The 22,397-nt window shown below is 35.6% G+C and overlaps 1 protein-coding gene across 2 annotated transcripts in view; it reads left to right on the top strand.

The window, feature by feature from the left end:
• LOC150097601 (32 kDa beta-galactoside-binding lectin-like) overlaps positions 1 to 21,776 on the top strand; it is a 144,022-nt gene extending 122,246 nt beyond the window's left edge. For both annotated transcript variants that reach the window (XM_090407758.1, XM_090407759.1), the window contains 3 exons: positions 1,515 to 1,586; positions 7,045 to 7,130; positions 19,367 to 21,776. In XM_090407758.1, the coding sequence (XP_090263884.1) occupies positions 1,515 to 1,586; positions 7,045 to 7,130; positions 19,367 to 19,691 (483 nt within the window). In that variant the 3' untranslated portion in view covers positions 19,692 to 21,776. The remainder of the gene's footprint in view (positions 1 to 1,514; positions 1,587 to 7,044; positions 7,131 to 19,366) is intronic.
• The last annotated feature ends 621 nt before the right edge of the window (positions 21,777 to 22,397 follow it).

The raw sequence follows: 22,397 nt of genomic DNA, 5'->3' as shown, positions 1-22,397 counted from the left end.
GTGCACAATTCAAGAGAGATTTTGTTAAGACTTTATTAGCATCATCGATAGTAGTACCTGTGTTTAACTTTTTTAGTTCAGTTTTGAGTGATTCTCTATAACAGCTTTTATTGTGATTGAGGTTTTGTAGATTCACTAAATTGGACTTTTTTCTTATGAGCTTATTCCATTCCCATTTTTTGTTGATCCATACTTTTGCCCTTACTAGTTTGTGGTCACTTCCCGTATTGAATCTATTAAGTACTTCGGTACTATTTATTATATATCTTTTGTTGGAGAGGATGAGGTCTATTTCATTATAGGTTTGTCCATTTGGGCTTCTCCAAGTCCATTTTCAGTTGATTTTCTTCTTGAAAAAGCTGTTCATAATAAAGAGGTTATTTTCTTCTTCAAATTCAATAAGTCATTCTCCTCCTTCATTCCTCTGTCCAAATCCAAATTTACCAATAGAGTTCAGATGGTCATCTCTGCTTCCAATCTTGGCATTAAAATTGCCCATTATAATTATGTAGAATTCTTTAGAATTATTTAATGTGGATTTTAATGTTTCATAGAAATCTTCTATCTCTTCATCTGGATGGTCCACAGTTGGGGCATATATTTGTATAATTTTCAGTTGGAATCTTTTATGAAGAGACTTAGTTCATCTATTCTTGATGTTATTTTATTAACAAACAGGACATTGCCTTTGAGCGTTTTATTTATTAGGAATCCTACACCACCAGTTGAGTTTCTTTCACATTCACAGTGGTAGAGTAGATGTCCATCTTTTAATTGCATGAGAGTTTCTTCTTTCCTTCTTATTTCTGATAGGCCCACAGTGTCCCATTTTATATGGTCCAATTAATTCATCAGTTCTTCTGCTCTATCATCATTCCATAGAGATCTGCAGCTATATGTTCCTACTAATATCCTTCTGTCTATCATTGTTCATTGTAGGTGGTCTCATTGTAGATACTGGAGACAGTAGCATATTTTTCAACCTAGACCCTATGCCTAAGTCCAGGACATGTCCCTTTTTATGCTGGCTGACAGACGATCCAGTATGTAATTTTACTACTTGATTCATCATTTACATTGTCCTCATGGGGGGGGGGGGGTATTTGGCCTTATAGCACCATGCCGGCCAGATGGGTTGGTGCCTCAAAATAGTGCATAAGACGAAATGACAGCAAAATAGGAAAGATTCACCCCAAGCCCTCGAATGCTCTAGCATTGGGGGGAAGGAGCAAGAAGAGAAGAAAGAAGTAAGAGGAAGGACCAGTCTACAGATAATATAACAGATGTATATTACATGAAGTAAGGCATGGTATCTTGAGTTTGCCAAGCCCATACTCACTAAAGTGAGCCCCTGAGTAAACTTACATGTTTACTATAGTATAAATGCATTGCATTTATTTTATGCATATATAATTGCCTATTTTTGTTCAGTTTAACAATGCACTGTTTAAAATACATTTTATATTTTTCTAATTCTGCTTGATGAAATATTGACAATACTTATTTCATTGCAGGTTGACCTCATTTCAAAGAAAAATCTAAAACAGATTGATTTATCCAAAACATCCAAAACATTGTTTAATCAAGTAAGCATCTCAAAGCCATCTTGAATTGAAAATTTTATCTTTTGGGTTTAAATAAACTCTTAATAAATAGTCTTTGAAATAAATAAAAACAAAACTTCTTATCTAAGAATTATATGAACCATTATGGATGCAAAATAGGCATTACATAAGACAGGGAGGAAACTATATTGGCCTTGCAAAAACTTTGTTAAGAGAATTACAAAAATTATAAATATACAGTAGTAATAACAAAATATCAAAAAATAATAAAATACATGAATACAGCATGTTTCTTTGACAAAAAATTGATGAGGGGGAGAGATTGATATTATATCTTATATTTTAATTAGTACTGTAAGTTAGCTTAGGATTGAAAATCTTGTGTTCTGCTCTAAGGACCAGACATGATACTTTTTCAAACTACTTCAGGCCTCTGATAAGTGGAATGGTGGTGGTCTCAAACCAGGCAGCTAAAATAGTCTATCATCTAAATGCTTTTATAAACATTCAGGCTCCTGTGGGATTCAAATCCAAAGACTGCCAGTTGGTGAGCAGGTAGTCTCTCCACTCAATTAAGGCCAGTTGTTTTGTTTCATTGCAAATGTTTTATTTGATTGCAGAGGGTGAGTGTGTGTGCAAAAAGAATGCTTGCACAATGCCCACATTGAGTGTTTCTGTAACTGTAAAGTAGTGTGTAGATATGGATGGAATGACAATAGCAAGGAACAGATGATCTCAGAGGCAGCAAGGGATATTAGAGAAATTTTAGATGTAGTGCCAAAGATGTAGAATTTTGAATACACTGTCAAAATTTCATAAGCTTGATTTAAAGAGAGTAACTGCAGTACTCAACACTAAACAGAAGAATGATTTTATTGAATGGTAAGCAATATCAAGTAGAGCGATGTGGATAAACATCAAAATGGGGAATTGGACAAGAACACATATTTGTGGCTTTGGTCTCCCACAGATGGTTCTACTAAGTAATAGTGGAGGAATTTTTTCAGTCATTAAAGAAGGGAAAAGGTAGCTGACACAAAGAAAAAGTTGGTCCTTCTTGGATATCTAAACAGAGTAGTAAATGAATACCACACATATAGAAATTTTTGGGAAAATTTGGAGAAAAGAGCAAAGCCAATAATAGTGGTAAATACCCACTGGATTTCTATTTAGGACAAGGGGCTAGTTATTACTGATACATGTTCCAATACAAAACATTGTGTACAAATTCACATGGGGAGAAGACACTAGAAAGAAAGGGTCTTGTTGGTTGTTATTATTGATAGTAATATCTTCATGCTTCATATCTTTTTAGGACTCCATAGAGGTGCCTGTGCAATAATAATAATTATGCACTTCCGAAAGGAAGTGTGCTTAGCATTATTGGATACTAATGGAATTATATGAAATCATCAGCCTTGCACAGGCAGCCTAGATGTGAAGTTACTTCACAACCAAATTTTGTTTGCTTACACTTGGATAAAGGATTAAACAAGAATATAATTTCTTGGCAAGTATAAGTTACTTTGTAAGTAAGTGAAAAAACCTTTTATAATGCTTATTTTCTTTTTGTTATAATGGATAAGAGTGAGATAGACAGAGACAGATAGATAGAAGGGCCTCTTCTTCTTCTTCTTCTTCGGTATCATTTCCACTCAAGTAGGGCCACTGCAGCAGATCAACGTCCTCTAGTCCAAGACCTTGTTTAGGCCTTCCCTTACTTCTTTTGCCTGGTGGCTTCATCTCCAGCAGTCTCCTTCTCACATAGCTTTTATTTCTCCACATGACATGACATGACCAAACCACCTCAGCCTTGATTCCCTAATCTTTCGAGATACTTGGATTACCTCCATTGTTCCCCTGATCACTGAGTTTTTGAGCTTGTCCAATCTTGTTACACCACTTGCAAGTCTCAGCATTCTCATTCCAGCTGCATTCATTCTCTTCTCCCATCGCTTGGTCATCTGCCAGGTCTCACTGCTATACATCAGTGCAGGTCTTACTACCATTTTGTAAATCTTTTCTTTTAACTTACTAGACACTTTTGTATTGCCCAAGATACCTGAAACTTTTTGCCAGTTTACACACTCTGACTGGATCCTCCTATTGAGTTCTGAGTCCAGGTATTCATCACTTTAGACACATGATTCTAAATATGTGAACCTAGACACACTTGTGGCATGCCTGTGTTCTGCAATGTTATACTTCCTGCTGTACTCTATCTTATTTTTACTGATCCTCAAACCACTATCTTCCAAAGCTTTTCTCCATTGTTCAAGTCTTTCTTCTGCTTCCTGTTCAGACTTTATGCAAATCACCACATCGTTGGCAAACGTTATCTTCCAGGGTGATTCAGTTCTTACTGTCTGTCATCGAAGAGCATAACAAATAAGAAGAGGCTCAAAGATGACCCCTTGACGAACCTCAACCTTTACTGGGAATGCTTCAGTGGTTCCTGTTCTATGTCTCACCCTTGTCCTACTACCATCATACTGTCTTGTACGTACTTCTCTGAAATCATTTTCTTCCCCACTTCTCCATGTATCTTCAAAAGCCTTTTCCAAATCATTGAAGACCAAAAAAAAAGTTCCATGTTACTCTGACAGTACATTTATATGAGCTGTCTTAGAGGCAAAGATGGCATCAATGGTTTCCCAAACCAGGCATAACCCAAATTGCTCTTTGTTACTTGCAATCTGAGAAGAGATTGCTCTTGCAATCTCTTCTCAGATTCATTCATTACTTTCACAAACATTGCCATTAAGGTCAACGCACACAAAGATCTGTTCCTTACAAAGTAAAAAACAGATGTATAATGTACATCTGTTTTTGCCAACCTTACATCTGTAAGGTTGGCATCCTTGCTGATGCCAACCTTACACGAGTTCAGCTTAATGGATGAAGCAAATATCTGTGAGGAAAGGCAGACTCCCACAGCACGAGATGAAGGAAACAGTAAATAGGAAAGATTCATCCATAGCCCTCAAATACTCTAATAACATTGGCAAAAGGTGCAAGAAAAAAGGAAGGGGAAAAAAAAGAGGAAAGAAGGGTAGGGACCACGGATAATGGAAGTGGTGTTGTACCTGATGTTGGACCATGCCTTACCTCATGTAATATATAGAGTGTGTTTCAGATACTGAGCACTCTGGATGTCGGTAAAGCTTTGGGACTGGATGGTATTTCACCACGAGTTTTGAGAGAATGTGCCAGGGAACTGACAGTGCCTTTAACCTGGCTTTTCAATGAAAGTCTGGCTTCGGCAAGGTGCCCAGGGAATGGAAGGAAGGTAAGATAGTGCCATTGCATAAGGGTGGTAACAGACTGGAAGTGTCTAATTATAGGCCAGTCTGTGTGTCATCAGTAGTTGTTAAGATCTTGGAGAAAGTAGTGAGGGACCGTATACAACATTGGGCAGATGAGGGTAATGTTATCTGTGAGAGTCAACATGATTTGTGAAAGGATGCTCTTGTTTTAGCAATATGCTAGCCTTTTATAATAAAGTTACAAGAACATTAGATGAGGGAAAGGCATATACTGCAATTTTCTTAGACTTAGCAAAGGCATTTGACAGGGTGCCACATGATAAGCTGATATTTAAGTTGCAGTACATGGGTCTGGATGTCAGATTGGTCGACTGGATTCAGGATTGGCTGTCTGATAGGTATCAGAGAGTTGTGTATGGTGGAGCAGTTTCAAGGAGGTAGAGGGTTACAAGTGGGGTCCCACAGGGCTCAGTACTAGGACCTATATTGTTTAACCTTTATATCAGTGACATTGCCAGTGGATTGCAAGGGGATATTCAGTTGTTTGCGGATGATGCGAAGCTAGGAAGGATTATTAGTAATAGTGCAGATGTGGTAGCCCTGCAAGAGGATTTGAATAAGCTAGATAGATGGGCAAATGAATGGGGGTGTCAGTTTAATGCAGCAAAATGTAAGGTCTTGAGGTTTGGGAAACATCGATGGGATGCAGCATACTCTATGGGAGGAGTTAAGCTGGAGGAAGTAGAGGAGACAAAAGATCTGGGGTTGATGGTTGATAGAAACCTGAAGTTTAGGGGACATATTGCAAAGGTGGTGAAGGTAACACAGGGGATTGCTGCAATTATGAGAAGGACACTGACCTGCAGAGATAAGAGGGTTATCATTCCATTGTATAAGTCTCTGATCAGACCACACTTGGACTATTGTTCTCTGATTTGGTCTCCAGGATTTGAAGGGGATAAATTAACTGTGGAAAGGATACAAAGACGGATGACAAAGATGGTTTCAGGACTGTACAATTTTGGTTATGAGGATCGGCTGAGGGAATGTGGACTGCAGAGTTTGGTGGATAGAAGAAGGAGAGGTGATATGATTGAGACTTTTAAACTGTTGAGAGGTGGTTACAGGGTTGACACTGGGGAGTTCTTTCACTTGGTTGAACAGCGGGAAGGAGTGATGACAAGAGGCCATTCCTGGAAGTTACGAAAGGAATCTGTGAGCAAGAGGGTGAGGAGTGGTTTCTTTGCATGGAGGGTGGTTGAACCGTGGAATGCATTGCCTGATGGAGTGGTGAGAGCGAGAACGGTCAATGAGTTTAAGGAGTGGTATGATAGACTTTGCGTTTCTTAGTGGGGATCTCCCCTCGATGAGTCTTGACAGACTTTATGTTCTTAGGAAGGACCTCCCACGATGAGTCTTTCGACTCCATGGAGGCCTGAATAATAATAATAATAATAATATATCTGTTATATTATCTGTAGACAGATGGATACTTTGCAAAATAGAAATTAGATTTAAATAAATTGTGTGGAAGTAAAGCCTAATAAACATTGAGAGGACATGAGAGGCTAAGGAAAAGAGATGAAAATGAAACTAGTCAGAAAGGTTATAGAAGTAAAGGTAGTGTAATGAAAAAAAAGTTAAGATTCTACTAATTGAAATGTTATGAAAATAGTTTTAAACTAGATTCAGTATTATTCAATGTAGGAAGTTTGAGTTGCAGATATCCATAATGTCTAGAAATAAATTGCAGGAAAGTGTGAGGTGGGTGGAGGGAGAGAGAGAATAATATATCATCACCAATGATATCTTTTAATAATCATTTCTTTCTTTAAAATATTATGTTTATTACAAATATCATAAGAAAAATATACTGTTGAAGTTAGCAAATACCCTGTAGACATGTAATTCATTTTGAATTTTGTATGTATGTTAAATCAATTTTAAGTTTATCTTAATTTTATAAATTATTTCATTTAATAAAGAAATAACAAGAATAGTGAACAGTTTTGGAATGCCTTGTAAAAAGAGTTGTGAAAGTATGTTGACAATAATTTAAGGGGTGATATGATACAAATAATGAAAGTGGACCCCTTAGAGAGCAAATGTGGGATTCCCTCTGAGATCCAGTATTAATAACATATTATTGCTTATTTAAAAAAAAAAAAAAGAAGTAAAGACTAGATATGTAATGAAGATTATTGTAATTTTAGAAGACTCCAGTTACTTGTGCATTGGACGCATTTTCAACTGATGATGTCATCGTTTTAACTGGGATTGTTGATTCATCACCATCTCAGTAAGTACATTCTGTCATTTTGTAAAATTTTCAGTGTGATTACTTTAATTATTATCATCATCATCATCATCACTTCTTTTCCATAGAGTGAAAAGACTTATTGTGTGGGAGGGGATCCTCACTAAACACAGTGATTATCAACTGAACCTTAAGTCAATTAATGTTTCTGCACTTTACTATACTCTCAGGCAATGCTGTGTGCTCTATTAATCTTTTATCCAAGCAAAAACTTAGCTCTTCTTCCCCTGCTCACACTCCTCTTATTCAACTTTTACAGAAATGACCTCTTATTCTTCCCCAGTCTCCTTATACTCTATGTAAAATTTTCTCTCTATTAATGAGATCACCTCTCCTCATCCAGTTCTACAAATGGCATTCCCATCAATCTATTCTTTTCATACCCCAAAATCTAGAGACTTGACACCACCCTTACTCACTTTTCTCTGGACCCTTTCCAAAACTTTTCATCTCCTTAAAAACCAAGTAATTCATTCTATGTACATATGTCCATATGCAGTAGTACTATAGCCTCTGTTTCTACATGTTAGTCTTTCTCATCATTGCCATAATATTATAGATTGCCCTCATAGTTATTGATCATTGCTCATAAATTTCATGTCTTTTCTTCTGTCACCCCTGAGTCCATTATCTCTTTCGTCTCCTTCTACACATTCCTAGCAGTTTTCAATATTAAGCTTACATGTTGCCATTATATTATTATAATAAGCTGACTGGATTAGCTCAGCTAATGGAATAACCTCAAACTCAGTTGAGAAGAGGAACCATCAATGTAACAAGCATTAATAAGAAAGTTGTGGAACTAGCAGAGGAATTATAGCACATTTGCTATAATTCCAATCAAGGAAACAGACACACAAGCAGAAGTGAAATGGAAAAATTAATAAAAATCGTTTTATGAGAACCTTTACTCATCTAAATAAGTAGTCACAGCTCTGGTACCAAATGAAATTTTGGAAAATTTGGAAATACCATCTGTCTACCTGAAGAAGTAAAAATGGTTATCCACCATATGAAAAATGACCAATCACCAGGAATTGACGGTATAAAATCTGAGGAATTAAAAATGGGTGGACAAGTACTCTTTAAAGCTCTAGCAGAAAAATTTACTCAATATATACAATTAAGGAAAGCATCTACCGAATGGAAACCATCAAAGACCATAATTCTGCACAAAAAATGTAATAAAGAAGACATCAGTAATTACAGACCCATTTGTCTATTATCACACACATATAAAATATTTGCCAGAGTCATCCTAAATAGAATACAAACCTCCATCAATGAAAATAACTACAAAGAACAGGCCAGTTTCAAAAAAGGCTTTTTGACAATAGATCACATTCACACTATCACTCAACTAACAGAAAGATGCAGAGAATACCAGATTCCACCCTGTCTTCTTTTTCTTCTTCTTCTCTTCCACTCATGGTGGGTTGAGTTCCTCAAAGATGAATTTTTGCCATTTCTTTCTGTCTGCTGTCTTTTTATGAAGTTCTATTATGGAGTTTAAGTGGATGCTTTCTTCAATGTTGCCGATCCATTTCTTTTTGGTCTTCCTCTGCTGGGCTGTCCTTCAATTCTACCATTTAATATGTTTGGTAGTCTTTCTGGTTCATTCTTGAAACGTGTCCAAACCAGCTTAGTTGGATCTTTTTTTTGGTGCTGTAATTATTGTTTCTTTAAAGTTAAGTTCTCTGACTTTTTCATTTGTTTTTTTTCTTTCTGTCCAATTTGTTTTATTGATTTTTCTTAGGCATTTAATTTCAAAGGCATTGAGTTTATCCGTTTCTTTTTTCTTAAGATCCAGCATTCTGAACCATAGAGTACAGTGGGAATTATCATTGTTTTATATATCTTTAATTTGAGTTCTTTGTTTCATCTTTTTTGTAGTCTGCCCATTGTTATCCATCCATTATTGATTCTGTGTTTGATGGTTTCGAAATAGTCTAAATCTTCAGTGATCATTGAACCTAGGTAATTGATCTGCTTTACTTGTTCTATATTATTGTTTCCTATTTTCATTTGGATTGCTTCCCTTTTTCTTCCTATTACTATTAGTTTTGCTTTACTAAAATTGATTTTCATATCATATTTGTTACTTGTTTGATGCAGCTTGGTCAGGATATTTTCTAATTTTTCTTGGCTGTCTATAATGATAACTATGTCATCAGCATACTTTAAATGTCTTATATTTCTTCCATTTACAGTTATGCCTTCACACATCTGTAGTCCTTCGTCTGCTACTTCTTTTAGGTACAGGTCGAATAAATATGGTGACAACGGACAGCCTTGCATAACTCCTTTTTTAATTGCTATTTGATGTATTTCTATGTTTTTGTAATTCACTATTGCTTGCATTTCTGAATAGTAATTTTTGATACAATTTAATTGGTATTTGTTGAACCCACTGTTTTCTAGAATATTAATGTTTATTGAGTCAAAAGCCTGTTTGAAGTCGATAAAACAGCAGTCGAGTTTTTTTATTTTTGTCTCTCATAAGATCTGCTAATCTGCTTAATCTGAAAATTGCATCTATTGTGCTTCTGCTATTTCTAAATCCTATTTGCTCTTCTTCCATCTGTTCTTCATAGTAATGTTTAACTCTGTTTTGAAGAATCCTGATGAATATTTTACAGCAATGGCTTAGAAGGGTGATAGGTCTATAGTTAGTCTATATCTGACATCTCCTTTTTTTGTGGATGGGTATGATCTGGCCTGTTCTCCATTCTGTTGGTAAATTTCCTTTCATTAGTATTTTGTTGAACAGTTCCCTTAGGTAATTTATTATGCTTTCTTCCCCTTTTTCTAGAAGTTCTTTTTGAATTTGTTTATTCCTGGTGCTTTATTATTTTTCATTTGTTTGATTGCTCTATTCATTTCTTCATCTAGTATTTCTTTGGTGTCAGAAGTGTCTTGATCTATATTTTCTTCAGCTGCAAATGTTTCATTAAAATGATTAGTCCATATTTCTTTTATTGTTTCATGGCTACTTGTTGTGCTTCCATCTTTTTGCAGTGTTGAAACTGGGTTGGGTGAGTATGTACTAGTTATCTCTTTAACTATTTCGTAAATGGTCTTGGAGTCATGCTTTTTGTATGCTTCTTCACATATTCCTGTTTTTTCTTCTAAATATGATTTTTGCTAATCTGCATTTTTTGTCTATTTCTTTTTTCAAATTTTTGTATAATATTCTATTTTCTTCATGATCTTCTTTCGAGAGGTTAGTTTTGGACATTCTTTTTCTCTCCCATAAGTCCAAAATCTCTGGTGTAAGCCAATCTTTATTTACTCTTGTCTGGTAGCCCAGGTATTTTGTTGCTGTTTCTTTAATAATTTATTTACCTTTTTTCCAAGTCTCCGAGACTGTATCTAAAGCAAGATTATTTAATTTTTCTTTTAATATTCTCTGACAGATCTTGTCAAGCTATCATTGAGTTTTGAGATGTTTATCTTCTTTTGTTTTTGGTGGCTTATTCTCTTTCTTTTGAAACTGATTTTTAGTTTGGCTGATAGTAGTTCATGGTCTGTATCCATGTCAATCTTTTTTAATGCTTTGACATTTTGGAAGGAATGTTTCCATTTCTTATTAACGATTATATAGTCCATGCAGTTCTTGATTTCTTTGTTTGGTGATGTCCTGGTGTATTTGTGTTGTGGCCTGTGGTAGAATAAGGCATTTGTGATTAACAGTTGATTTATTTTGCAAAAATTAATCAAGTCCTCTCCTCTCTCATTCATCTCTCCATGACCAAATTTTCCCATTACTTCTGCTTTATCTTCAGAGTACTGACTGATCTTGACATTAAAATCTCCTATAATAATCAAGATATCTCTTGTACTTGTTTGCCTGATCAAAAAATTGGCTATATTCCTCCTCTTCATGTGACTGGTCTGGGGCATAAACTTCTATTATTTATATATATATATATATATATATATATATATTCTTTTATTTTTTTTAATTCTTTTTCTTTGGCTTTGATCTTACTGAGATGATTCTAGAGGAAACTGGTCTTATGTCAACTATTGAGTTTAGAAGCCATTTTTTAATGATTAGTGCTACACCTCTGTGATGGTTATCTTTTCTTCCTGAATAAAATATGCTTGCATTTTTTATGTTAATTATGCAAATTAAAACTCTATTAGTTTTAATTTGCCAGGTTTGTACAACGTTCTGATGATGGTTGAAATATTATATATGCAGTTTCTGCTTCTATTTGCTGGCCAATTCATCTTTAAAGATTTCAGCCAAATAAGGCAATTGATGTCTTCTTTAATTGCTAAAGAGGATAAAAGGAAGATGAGATGAGAATTCAATGAGGTAAAAATATCAAGAGCTTTTACCTGAATATTCCCTGTACTAAGAGGTATTCTTTTTTGGTTATAATCCTTAATCCAGAGTGATAGAAGATGCTCCATCTCGATCATTAAATGGCTTCTATTTTGGGTGATCTGCATGCTTAAAGAAGCTGTAGCAACTTTTCCTTCTTTGTATTCTTTGCTCTTATTTAATATAGTCCAAACTGTAGACTCGCTGTATCCCAGGTCTAGCACTACTTTCATGTCTCTTAATGATTTCCAGCTTTTCTGCTCGCTGCAGATTGATGACAAGAAATTTCGCTTAATGTAAAATTTCATGTAATGTAAAAAAATCACGTTAACTAATTAATCACTTGCTTAAAGCAGGAAATAGTATAATTTCACTCAGTCGCTCTAACTGATTATCGTGCATATCGAATCTGCGTTAAGCAAGGTTTTCCTGTATCTTGAATCTTGGGGAAAAGTAGGATATGTTAAGAGAGAGTGAGAGAAATAGAACTGCTGAAAAAGGAAATGGAAGAGATGAAGACTGAGTTGACAAGGATGAATAAAGAGATTCAGAGACTAGAGAGGTTAGCTGGTGCAAGAAGAACAAAAGTAGGTGTGAGAGAAAGGGAGAGAAGAAGGCAAGAGAATGGGAAATACAGAGAAAGAGAGGAAATATGAAAAAGTCAAGAGGGTGCAGAAGCATAAGATAAAGAGATGAGAGAAAGCGGAAGAGAAAAGAATGTTAAAGAAGTGCTTATCTTACCTTTAGGAACAATAGTAAGTGTGGCAATTGTAATGAAGAGAAAATGTGAAAGATATGATAATGATGATTAGTGCAGACCTGAGAGAGAGAGCATAAATCATCTGTTGAGAAATTGTATTGTATGTTCAGATTGGGAAAGTTTCTAAGGAGCAGAAGGAAGATAAGCTACTGCCATTCCATAAGAGTGGCAGTAGAATGAAGGTATTAAACTATAGAACAGTTTGTATTTCTTCTGTAGGTGTTAAAAGTTTGGAAACATTGGTAAGACTTGCATAAAGAATTCAGCAAATTAGGGCAATATTATTTATGAAGGCCAGCATGTTGGCACTCGTGTTTTAGTAATCTGGTTAATTTTTATAATAGAGTAACAAGAGAAATGGAGAATAAGGCATACATAATTTTGGATTTGCAAAGGCATTTAATAGGGTGTCACATGACAACTGATATTTAAGTGGGTGTGGATCAGGTTAGTGGATTGGATTAACAGCTGGTTTTGATGATAGAGTGTTGCATATGGAGGAGCAGTATCTGAGAGTATGAATGTGATTCCATAGAGTTCAGTATACTGGGACTGTTACTATTCACTCTTTATGTCAAAGCTATTTAGTTGTTTGTAGATTATATGAGCTTATTGGGGTTATTAGAATAGAACTGTTATGATTCCTCAAGGAGGATATGAACTGGAAAGGTGGGCAAATGAATTCATTTTCACATGATGGAGCTATACTACAAGAAGTAGAGGAAGCAAAGGATCTTGAGGTGATTGTAGATAGAAGTTTGAAAGTTCAGAGGACATATTGCAAAAGTTGTGAAGTAGATCCAGAGGTTCCATTGTTAAAGCCCTGATTGGAACACATCTGGATTACTGTGTTCAGATCTGGTGAGTGAGCGGGTAAAGAGGCAGATAATGAAATGATATCAGAATTACACAATATTGGTTATGAAAATAGACCAAGGGCATGCAAACTATAGAGTTTCGTGGACAGAATATGAAGGGAGGGGGGGGGGGGATTGAGACATTTAAAGCTGTTGAGAGGCATTTACCAGATTGACTCTGGCAGAAATATTTTATATGGTAGAAGGAACAAGAACAAGGGAACCATGCCTCAATGTTGCAAAAGGGATCAAATTACTTAGACAAGACTTTATTTTCACAAATCCATTCTGTCCCATAATCATTTTCCTGTTCATTCCTGTATTCTGCTGTTTAATAACTTCTCCAATACCTTAACCACCATGCTTCAGTTAGTGATTGGTCTGTAATTTCTACCTGTCTTGGAGTCTCTCCATGCAGTAAAACTATTTTATCCTTTTCCTGTCCCCTTGACATATTTCCAGAGCTAAGGCTTAAATTAAACAGCTTGGTCAGAGTAACTTCTAATTCCCTTCACAAAAATTCTCACAATACATCGGCTGCTATCCCATCTAATCCCATGGTCATATTTCTATTAAGGTTCTGATATTCTGAGTACCTCTCATTTGTCTATCTCTATTTTTGCATCAGTTAATGTCATATCTGGTGCTGTATTACTCCACCTGGATGGTATATCCTTGCAAAATGACTAACTCAACTCTTTTGTCTGTTTCTGTTAACTCTCTACCATCCAGTGGTGCACCCAGGGAGGGGGCCAAGCCCCCCCCCCCCCAAAGGAAAAAACACTAGAAAATTTTCCAAAAATCTTTTCCTAATTAAGTCATTTTTTTAAATTTATGTTGTGTCTTCTGTTTCTATACTACTAATGAATTAGCATCCACATAAGGTGGGAATACCCTATAGCTCTCAGGAATCCCGTCCGCTGTGAATGCAAGGCGAACGAAGTAGTGCGCTTGCGGACCGAGCGCTACTTCGTTTGCCCAAGCTGGGCCAGAGGAGATCATGGGTATCATGTATTGGCAATCACTGCAGTGCTCAGTTAGGTCGTATGCAATGTAGTGTGCATTCTCAAATCGCTACTCAACTTGCCCCCCCCCCAATATTAAATCTTGAGTGCTTGGCCCCCTCCAAGATTAAATCCTAGGTGTGCTACTGCAAGGTTCCTCATGTCTTGGAATGGAATCCAAACCAGGTCTTTCCAACCAAAGGGCTTCGTCTATACCGACTGAGGCTCTTCCTTCAATATAGTACATCCTTATATCTCTGCACACACCAAAATGCAACACCTTGCACTTATTAATATTAAAACTATAACGCCACTGATTTGTCTATAACTCCGCTAAAAGTCTGTTCGAATCTTCCTGAAGGGAATTAACATCAGTGGTGCTCTTTATAATTCTCCTCAACTTTTGCATCAGCAAACAACTGAAGATCCCTAGTCAGTCCGCATGAAATATAATTTACAAACAATTAAACAGCAGGGGCCTTGAGAACAGAATCATGGTCATACCACTGGTCACCTTCCTTTTTTGAGACACTGCTCCATCATGCACAACTTACTGGGATGGATAAGAAACTGATTCCAAGAGTCAGTCTCTTATCCATCTAACCAATGTATTATCCATTTCCATCCTCTGTAGCTTGCAAACCAGTTTATTAAACATTTTTGAAAAGTTTAAGAATATCACTGTACATGAATCTCCATTATCCAACCTTATAAAATGCAAATAAATTTCTAAGACCTATCCCTTACAAATTCATGTTGATCATCAAAAAAATCCTATGTCTATTAGCTCAATCATGTATTCTACTCCAAACTAGTCTCTCCAACACCATGACTACAACAGCTATACAGACTGGTCTATAATTGGCATCTTCTATCCTAGAACCATGCTATTCTGAACACTATTTTTTTATTTTAGTACTTTTATACTAGTTTTCATTAAAATAACCATTATTAAATTTTTAAATGATCCTATTTAGCTCTGCTCTACAAAAGAGTTTACTTAATAATACCACTTCAGCAGCATGTCCCGATTTTGATATCTTACTAGTGTACATTAATATTACAAGATAGCAATGCACAAATAGATAATAAATTAATAATAAGTTAACCATACATGTAACGTCCTGAGCAACAATGGCATTTAATGAATAATCAGAACATAATGAAAGGTTATTATTATTATTCAGGCCTCCATGGAGTCAAGAGACTCATCGCAGGAGGTCCTTCCTAGGAAACAAAGTCTATCATACCACTCCTTGAACTCATTGACTGTTCTTGCTCTTACCACTCTATCAGGCAATGCATGTCATGGTTTCACCACCCTCCATGAAAAGAAACCACTCCTCATCCTCACACTTTCCTTTCGTACTTTCCAGAGATGGCCCCTTGCATTGCTCCTTCCTGCTGCTCCACCAAGTGAAAGAACTCAATAGGATCTACCCCGTAACTGCCTCTTAACAGTTTAAAAGTCTAGATCATATCACCTCTCCTTCTTCAGCGTCCTCAGTATTGCAGCAATCCTCTAGGTTACCTTAACCACCTTTGCAATATGCTTCCTGAATTGTTTACTATTGATCATCACCCCCCAGATCTCTTGTTCCCCTACTTCCTCCAGTACAGCTCCTCCAATAGAGTATGCAACCTCCCATCGATGTATCCCAAACTTCAAGACTTTACATTTTGCTGCTTATACCGGTTCCCCCATTCATTTGCCCATCTGTCTAGTTTATTCAAATCCTCTTGCAGTGCCACCACATCTGTACTATTACTAATAACCCTTCCCAGCTTCACATCATCCGCAACCAACTGAATATCCCCCCCTGCAATCCACTGACAATGTCATGTATATAAAGAACAATACAGGTCCCAGTATTGAGCCCTGTGGAACCCCACTTGTAACCTTCTGCTTCCGATATTGTCCCACCATACACAACTCTCTGATACCTATTAGACAGCCACTTCTAAATCCAGTTGACTAACTCAACATCTCAACCCATGTGCTGTAACTTAAATATCAGCTTATCATGTGGCACCCTGTCAAATGCCTTTGCAAAATCCAAAAAAATGACAGTGTATGCCTTTCCCTCATCAACTGCTCTTGTCACTTTATTATAAAAGGCAATCATATTACTTAAGAAAGAGCATCCCTTAAAAAATCCATGTTGATTCTCACAGATAACATTACCCTCATCTTCCCAATGCTGTATATAGTCCCTTACTAACTTCTCCAAGACTTTAACAACTACTGATGACACACAAACTGGCCTATAATTAGACACTTCCAGTCTACTACCACCCTTATGCAATGACACTATCTTTCCTTCCTTCCATTCTTTCGGTACCTTTCCCATAGCCAGACTTTCATTGAAAAGCCAGGTCAAAGGAGCTGTCAGTTCTTTAGCATATTCTCTCAAAACCCATGGTGAAATACCATCCAGTCCCACTGCTTTACTGATGTCCAGATTACTCAATATTTGGAACACACTCTCCTCTTGCATCTCTAAATCTGAGGGCCGGTGCCACCATTTAGGCAAACTAGGCAACCGCCTAGGGTGCAAAACTTTAAGCTATGCTTTATTCATACTTTACTAAAATATCAAAATTAAATTGTGATATATGATTTAGTTATCGATTCTTTTTCCTTATACCTCACACATCACACTATTTTACTATTTAACTCTTGGTTCTTTTTTGTTCCTTACATAAATGATTTGAACTTACTGCTATTTAAAATTCAGTTAAGATAAATATTTTAAAACGTTAACATTTTAAAATATTAAATTTCGGTATTTTGTAACTGAATTATAACAGAGAATTTTCAAATGAATAAAAAAAGCCCTATTAATTTAACTGGAAAGACAATTTTATTTTGTTTAATGTCAATTAGAAACATTTTAGTTTATGAAATAAGGGGCACGCTTGTAAACTTTGCCTATGGCGCAAAATAACCTGGCACCGACAGTGGCCCTTCCCCTCTAGTATTAAAACCTTCTCTTCGAGGATCAAATACTCAATAAAGTGCTCATTGAACAACTCCACTATGTCCTCTGTATCAGTCACTCTATTCCCATTTTATCCCACAATGTCATTTTTCCACAATCATTTCTCCTCCTATTGGCCACATAGCTAAAAAATTCCCTAGGATTTTCTTTGGATCTTAGTGCCAATCTCTTCTCATATTCCAGTTTTGCCTTCCTCACCATACTAATCACTTTCCTGGCCTGAGTCATATTCTTCATGCATCTGCTCTTGATCCCTCTCCTTATATCTCTTCTGTAATCTCTTTTTCACCTGCACTTTATTTGATATTGTTTGTCATCCACTTTACATCAAATTGTGTCCTCTTCTTCATGGAATACAGCTTACTGTTGCTGCTAACAAATATTCCTTCACCATTTCCCAAGCACTAATGATATCCTGGCCTTCCAATTCCACGCTCTATGGAATTGCCCCGAGTTGATATCTAAGACTATTATACTCACCCTGCTTTATAATTCCACATTGCATATGTTTATTCATCTTCCATGTCAAAACCACATAGTCACTCTCTCCAATGAGATGTCATCTCAGTTATCAGCTCTTCTGATGCTATGACCAAATCCAAAACTCTTGAACCTCTTTTTCCCTCTCTTACAGACAGTTGTCCCTCAAGAATTCTAGAAATTCCATTCCCTTATTACTACAGGCATTTTCCTCTTCCCAGCTTGTACTGCTGTAGTTAAAATATCCCATAACAATCGCTCTTCTTGCACTTGCCAAACTCAACTGTCTAAACATCTCCTGCTCCCCACCTCTATGTACTCCTTGGCTTGTAGCAACACCCCACTTAAATATCCTGTCTTGCCCACCTCTACCTCACACCATATGCTTTCAAAATCATTAGTGTCACTGTCTTCCAAAGCCTCCACTCTTAGAGGACATAAGTCATCACTTATCATAAGCAGTACTCCGCCATCACCACGTTTTCCTATCCTGCTGAAAAATGCTGTACCCTGCTACTTGTATTCCTGTTATTATATCATTTTGCATCAACCACAGCTCAGTGATCTCAATAATCTTTGGCCAGGCTGATGTTATCAGCTCCACCAATTCATTTTCTTTAATCCAGATACTCCTTACATTAGTATAAAGCATAAAAATGTCACTGCTTCTATATTTATCATTATCCCCTCCAGACCCCACTGGACTCAGTGTTACCTGAGTCCATTGGGGGTTGGCTGAGTAGTTAGCATATCTGCTCTCCAGCCAAAAGGCTGTGGGTTCAAATCCCGCTGTGGGCATGGATGTTTGTGATTGTCTATGAAAATACTAGTGGTGGTGGGGGCAGTAGATAGCGTTGGTGTTTGTTGCATTTGGTGGAGATGGAGAGTTGTAGAGTAGGTACCCTCCCACGATGTTGCATTTGGTGGATTGAGTGGCGGAGATGGAGAGTTTAGAGTAGGTACCCTCCCACGATGAGTCTTTGGATGCCCTGGAGGTGTCACGTAATAATATTGGAAGCGTAGTGGGGTAGCATATCATAGCAGGGAAAAACAAAGATGAACATATTTTTAAAAAGATGATAGACCTGGTCTATGCAAGGTGGCGCACAAAATGGGAAAGCATATTGTTGATTAAAATGAAATAGTTTGAATTTCATTAAAACTTGGTGGTAGTTGTGGAAATTTCAAGCATTACATTTTGTTTGTGCATGTTTTCTTATTGGCTTTGTATTACATGCTTGCAGTAGTGTTCAAACCCATGGCATATATATTTGAGTATGATGTGAATTCCAACACAAATATGTAACTTATTGTAGAAGGTTTTTCCCCTTTAGTTAGAAATTAAATTAAACTTGCCAAAAATTTGTTTAATCCTTATCCAAGCGTAAGCAAACAAATACTGCTTGTGCAGTATCTTCATGACTAGGCTGCTTTTGTGTGTATATATATATCCACATTTGTGCTGCCCACAGTGAGTAGTAATCCTAGCTACAATGCAAAATATTATACACATCAGAAAGGATGTGTGCTTTGCATTATGGGATATTAAGACAATTGATGTGAAATTATCAGCCTCTATATATATACAGATAGCCTAGTTGTGAAGATATTTCATGTGCTAACTTTGTTTGCTTGCACTTGGAGAAAGGATTAAACAAGAATATAATTTTTGGCAAGTTTAATATAATTTGTTGTGTAGTTTATTATCATGATAATTATTCATTTAATTTCTTTCACAGTTTGTGTTCAACTCTGAATGAAATGTGAAATTTTTATTTTCAGATTTACTATTGATCTAGCAACTGATGACTCAAAAAGTCCTGAGATTGGCCTTCAATTGAAAGCTTCTTGGAGTGGACCTATTGCTCTTCTGAGTGCATATAAAAATAAAGAATGGAAAACTCATGAGAAACTTCCTTCTTTTCCATTTTGTGCTAAAAAACGTTTTAATATGCAGATTATGTCCATGCCTGATTTCTACAGTATCTGTATTAATGATTCACTTTATCATTTACCATATACTGTTGATAACAAAAAAATAAAATATGTGATTATTAAAGGTAATGTATTTATCCAGCGTCTTTTGATTGTGCGTGGTAATGTTTAAAAAGTAAATATACAAATAGAATATTTTATGTCTGCTGACTAATATTTAAATTACACACCATTTGAGAAGGAGCGAAATGCAGATATACTTTGGGTTATGATGTTCCAGGTTACCATGGTAAAGGTGTTATTAAATTAGGAACAGACCTAAAAAGAACTGAATCATAATTTTGGTTATTTGTAGAAATTATCAGAAAAACAAGCTGATAATTTCTATATGCACTATTTGTGTGTCATTGTATAAATTTACATTGTACACATGAATTTAGTTTTTCAAGAAATACAATTAATTTTACATAAACAACTTCTGAAAATTGAAAATCTGTTGAATCTTCTTATACCTTGAAAATTTTTCCCTGCAAGTATCACTTCTACTTTTATGTCCTGAACTTTTCAGTCCAATCCAGAATTGTTATCTCAGCAAAATCTTTTCACATGTGTTCCTCTCATTGATGTGGTCTTCCTCTAGGGCACTTCCATCACACCTCATCTTTAGTGCTTGTTTAACTATTCTTTCTTTATTTTACCATTTTGTCCATGTTCTCAAGCCATCTCAGTCTGCAAATTCTGATTTCATCAGTTAATAATGGGAATCTATATAGTGGGATAGTACTTGATTGTCTTCTTCACTTAGTTATTGTGCAATATTTACCAGTTCAAAGGCTTCTGCTGCAGGGACCTTCTTTTTGAAAATTTGTATTTTCAAATCAATATGAAAATCTTGATCTATTATGCTCTGGATTTCTGTTCCATATTAACAATCAGTTTAATGATTATCTGTAATAATTATATATAGGAGGAAGAACGGCTTTAAATGATGGAGGTAGTGATATAGTCAGTGATGAAAATGTAAACTCTCATTTAATAAATATTTCTTCAGGGTTTATGTGAAAGTGGATTTTGTAAAGCTGGGGAAAGGGATACTAGAAGGTAGTGGGACTGAATGACATTATATGTTTTTAGAAAATGTGCTGAAGAATTGAAGGTGCTCCTGACTTGGTTATAATAGACTTGCTATAGGAAAAGTTGATGCACAAGAGTGATGTGATGCCAAACCAGCCTGAAATTACTATTTTGTATTTCTGAACTGACATTTAAGGTACTGGAAAGTGGTTGTTTTATATCCCATAGATCTCGGATATAAGACACAAAATAGAGCTAATGGTAGGTTTTGTGCTAATAACTTACATTTTATATTAAATATTAGATACAGCAGCAGACAGAGTTGCATAGCCAGTAATATTTCTAGAGGCTTTGCTAAGGTGTTTGATAGATTTGCTGCATAGCAAGTTAGAATTCAGAAGACTCTTCATCACTTCCATGTTTAATGGAAGTGATAAATACAAGTATATTGTGGAAAATAACTCTTCCCCCAACACATTAATTCTCTTCTCCTTTACCCATTCAGTAGAGTGCAGACTTTGAACAGGTTTAAAGAAGTGGTATGATAAACTTTCCTGTGTCTAAGGTGGCCTTCCTGCAATGAGTCCTGTAACTCTATGGCATTTGTGAATATATTGGCATCTTCATGGAATTAGAGTACTATATCTCAGATTGTAAATGTAAATCACATAAATGCATAACAAAATGTAGATTTTTAAAAAATGTTTCAATGTATATTTAAAGGTGTTCAGATCAGAATTGGAATACAATATAATAACAGATTATCAGAATTGCTTTACTTTGCACACCGTTATCATGGTAATGGCATCATAACACAGGATATATTTGTCATATGTGCAAAATTAAAATCTTTAAATTTTGATTTAAACTAAATTTCTTCAATATATGATGAATAAATATATCTATAAATACTTGTATTTTATCTAAACCATATATCATTTTTATTTATTTAATTCTTAACTCAGTGTATTTATGTGAAGCATTCTATTTATATAACTATATAAATTTTAACTAGTTAAAATTTGGATACATTTTTAATTATGATTTAAAAATAGCAGTAATAATAAAAAATCTTAATGTATGTTTCATATGTAAAGAGAGAAAATATACATTGCTTCTGTCTCATTATGAACTACTAGAATGTAATGACTACTGTTATAAAATAAAATAAATTGTGGAAATATCTCTTTGTCCTTTTATTGACACTACAGTGAAACTTGTGCTTGGAATTCTAGATATTGATTTTTAATCAGTAAACCAATTGTATGTACTTCCTGTTCTTTGATTTGCTTGTTTCTACACACTGATGATGTACTGTTATTTTCGGTACAAAATATCTGTACTTTCGTTAAAGTTTATTACCATGGTTATCGTGTAATTTTGTACTGGTTGTGTTTTCAATCTTACCTTTAAACAAGCACAAGAAATGCTTGTTTAAAGGTAAGATTGAAAGTGTTATATTGACTGTGAAGTTGAATGATAGTAGTGGCTTTTACAAATGATCTGAGAGTCAGTATAAGTTGTGTGGAATAAGAAATATGAGTTCTTATCATTATCTATTTAGTAAACACAAAATAACTCTTGGATAGTCAAACTGTTACACATACACCTAGCCTATACCATGCTTTAAATGCATTCGCCATTTCCACACTCACCACACTTTGAGGCAGTGCATTCCAATCATCCACCGTTCTCCATACAAAAAATTTACTTCTTACCCCATCTCCCCCACCCTCCTTATACATCTTCCAGATATGGCCTCTCATTCTCATCATCACTTCCCATTCTATGAAAAACCTCATTC

The sequence above is a fragment of the Typopeltis vanoorti genome, chromosome 17 (genome assembly GCF_054136105.1).
Source record: "Typopeltis vanoorti isolate ZY-2024b chromosome 17, IOZ_Tvanoo_1.0, whole genome shotgun sequence".
NCBI lineage: Eukaryota > Metazoa > Arthropoda > Arachnida > Uropygi > Thelyphonidae > Typopeltis > Typopeltis vanoorti.
Note: the sequence above shows the minus strand (reverse complement) of the source record. Positions and strands in the feature narration are given on the sequence as shown.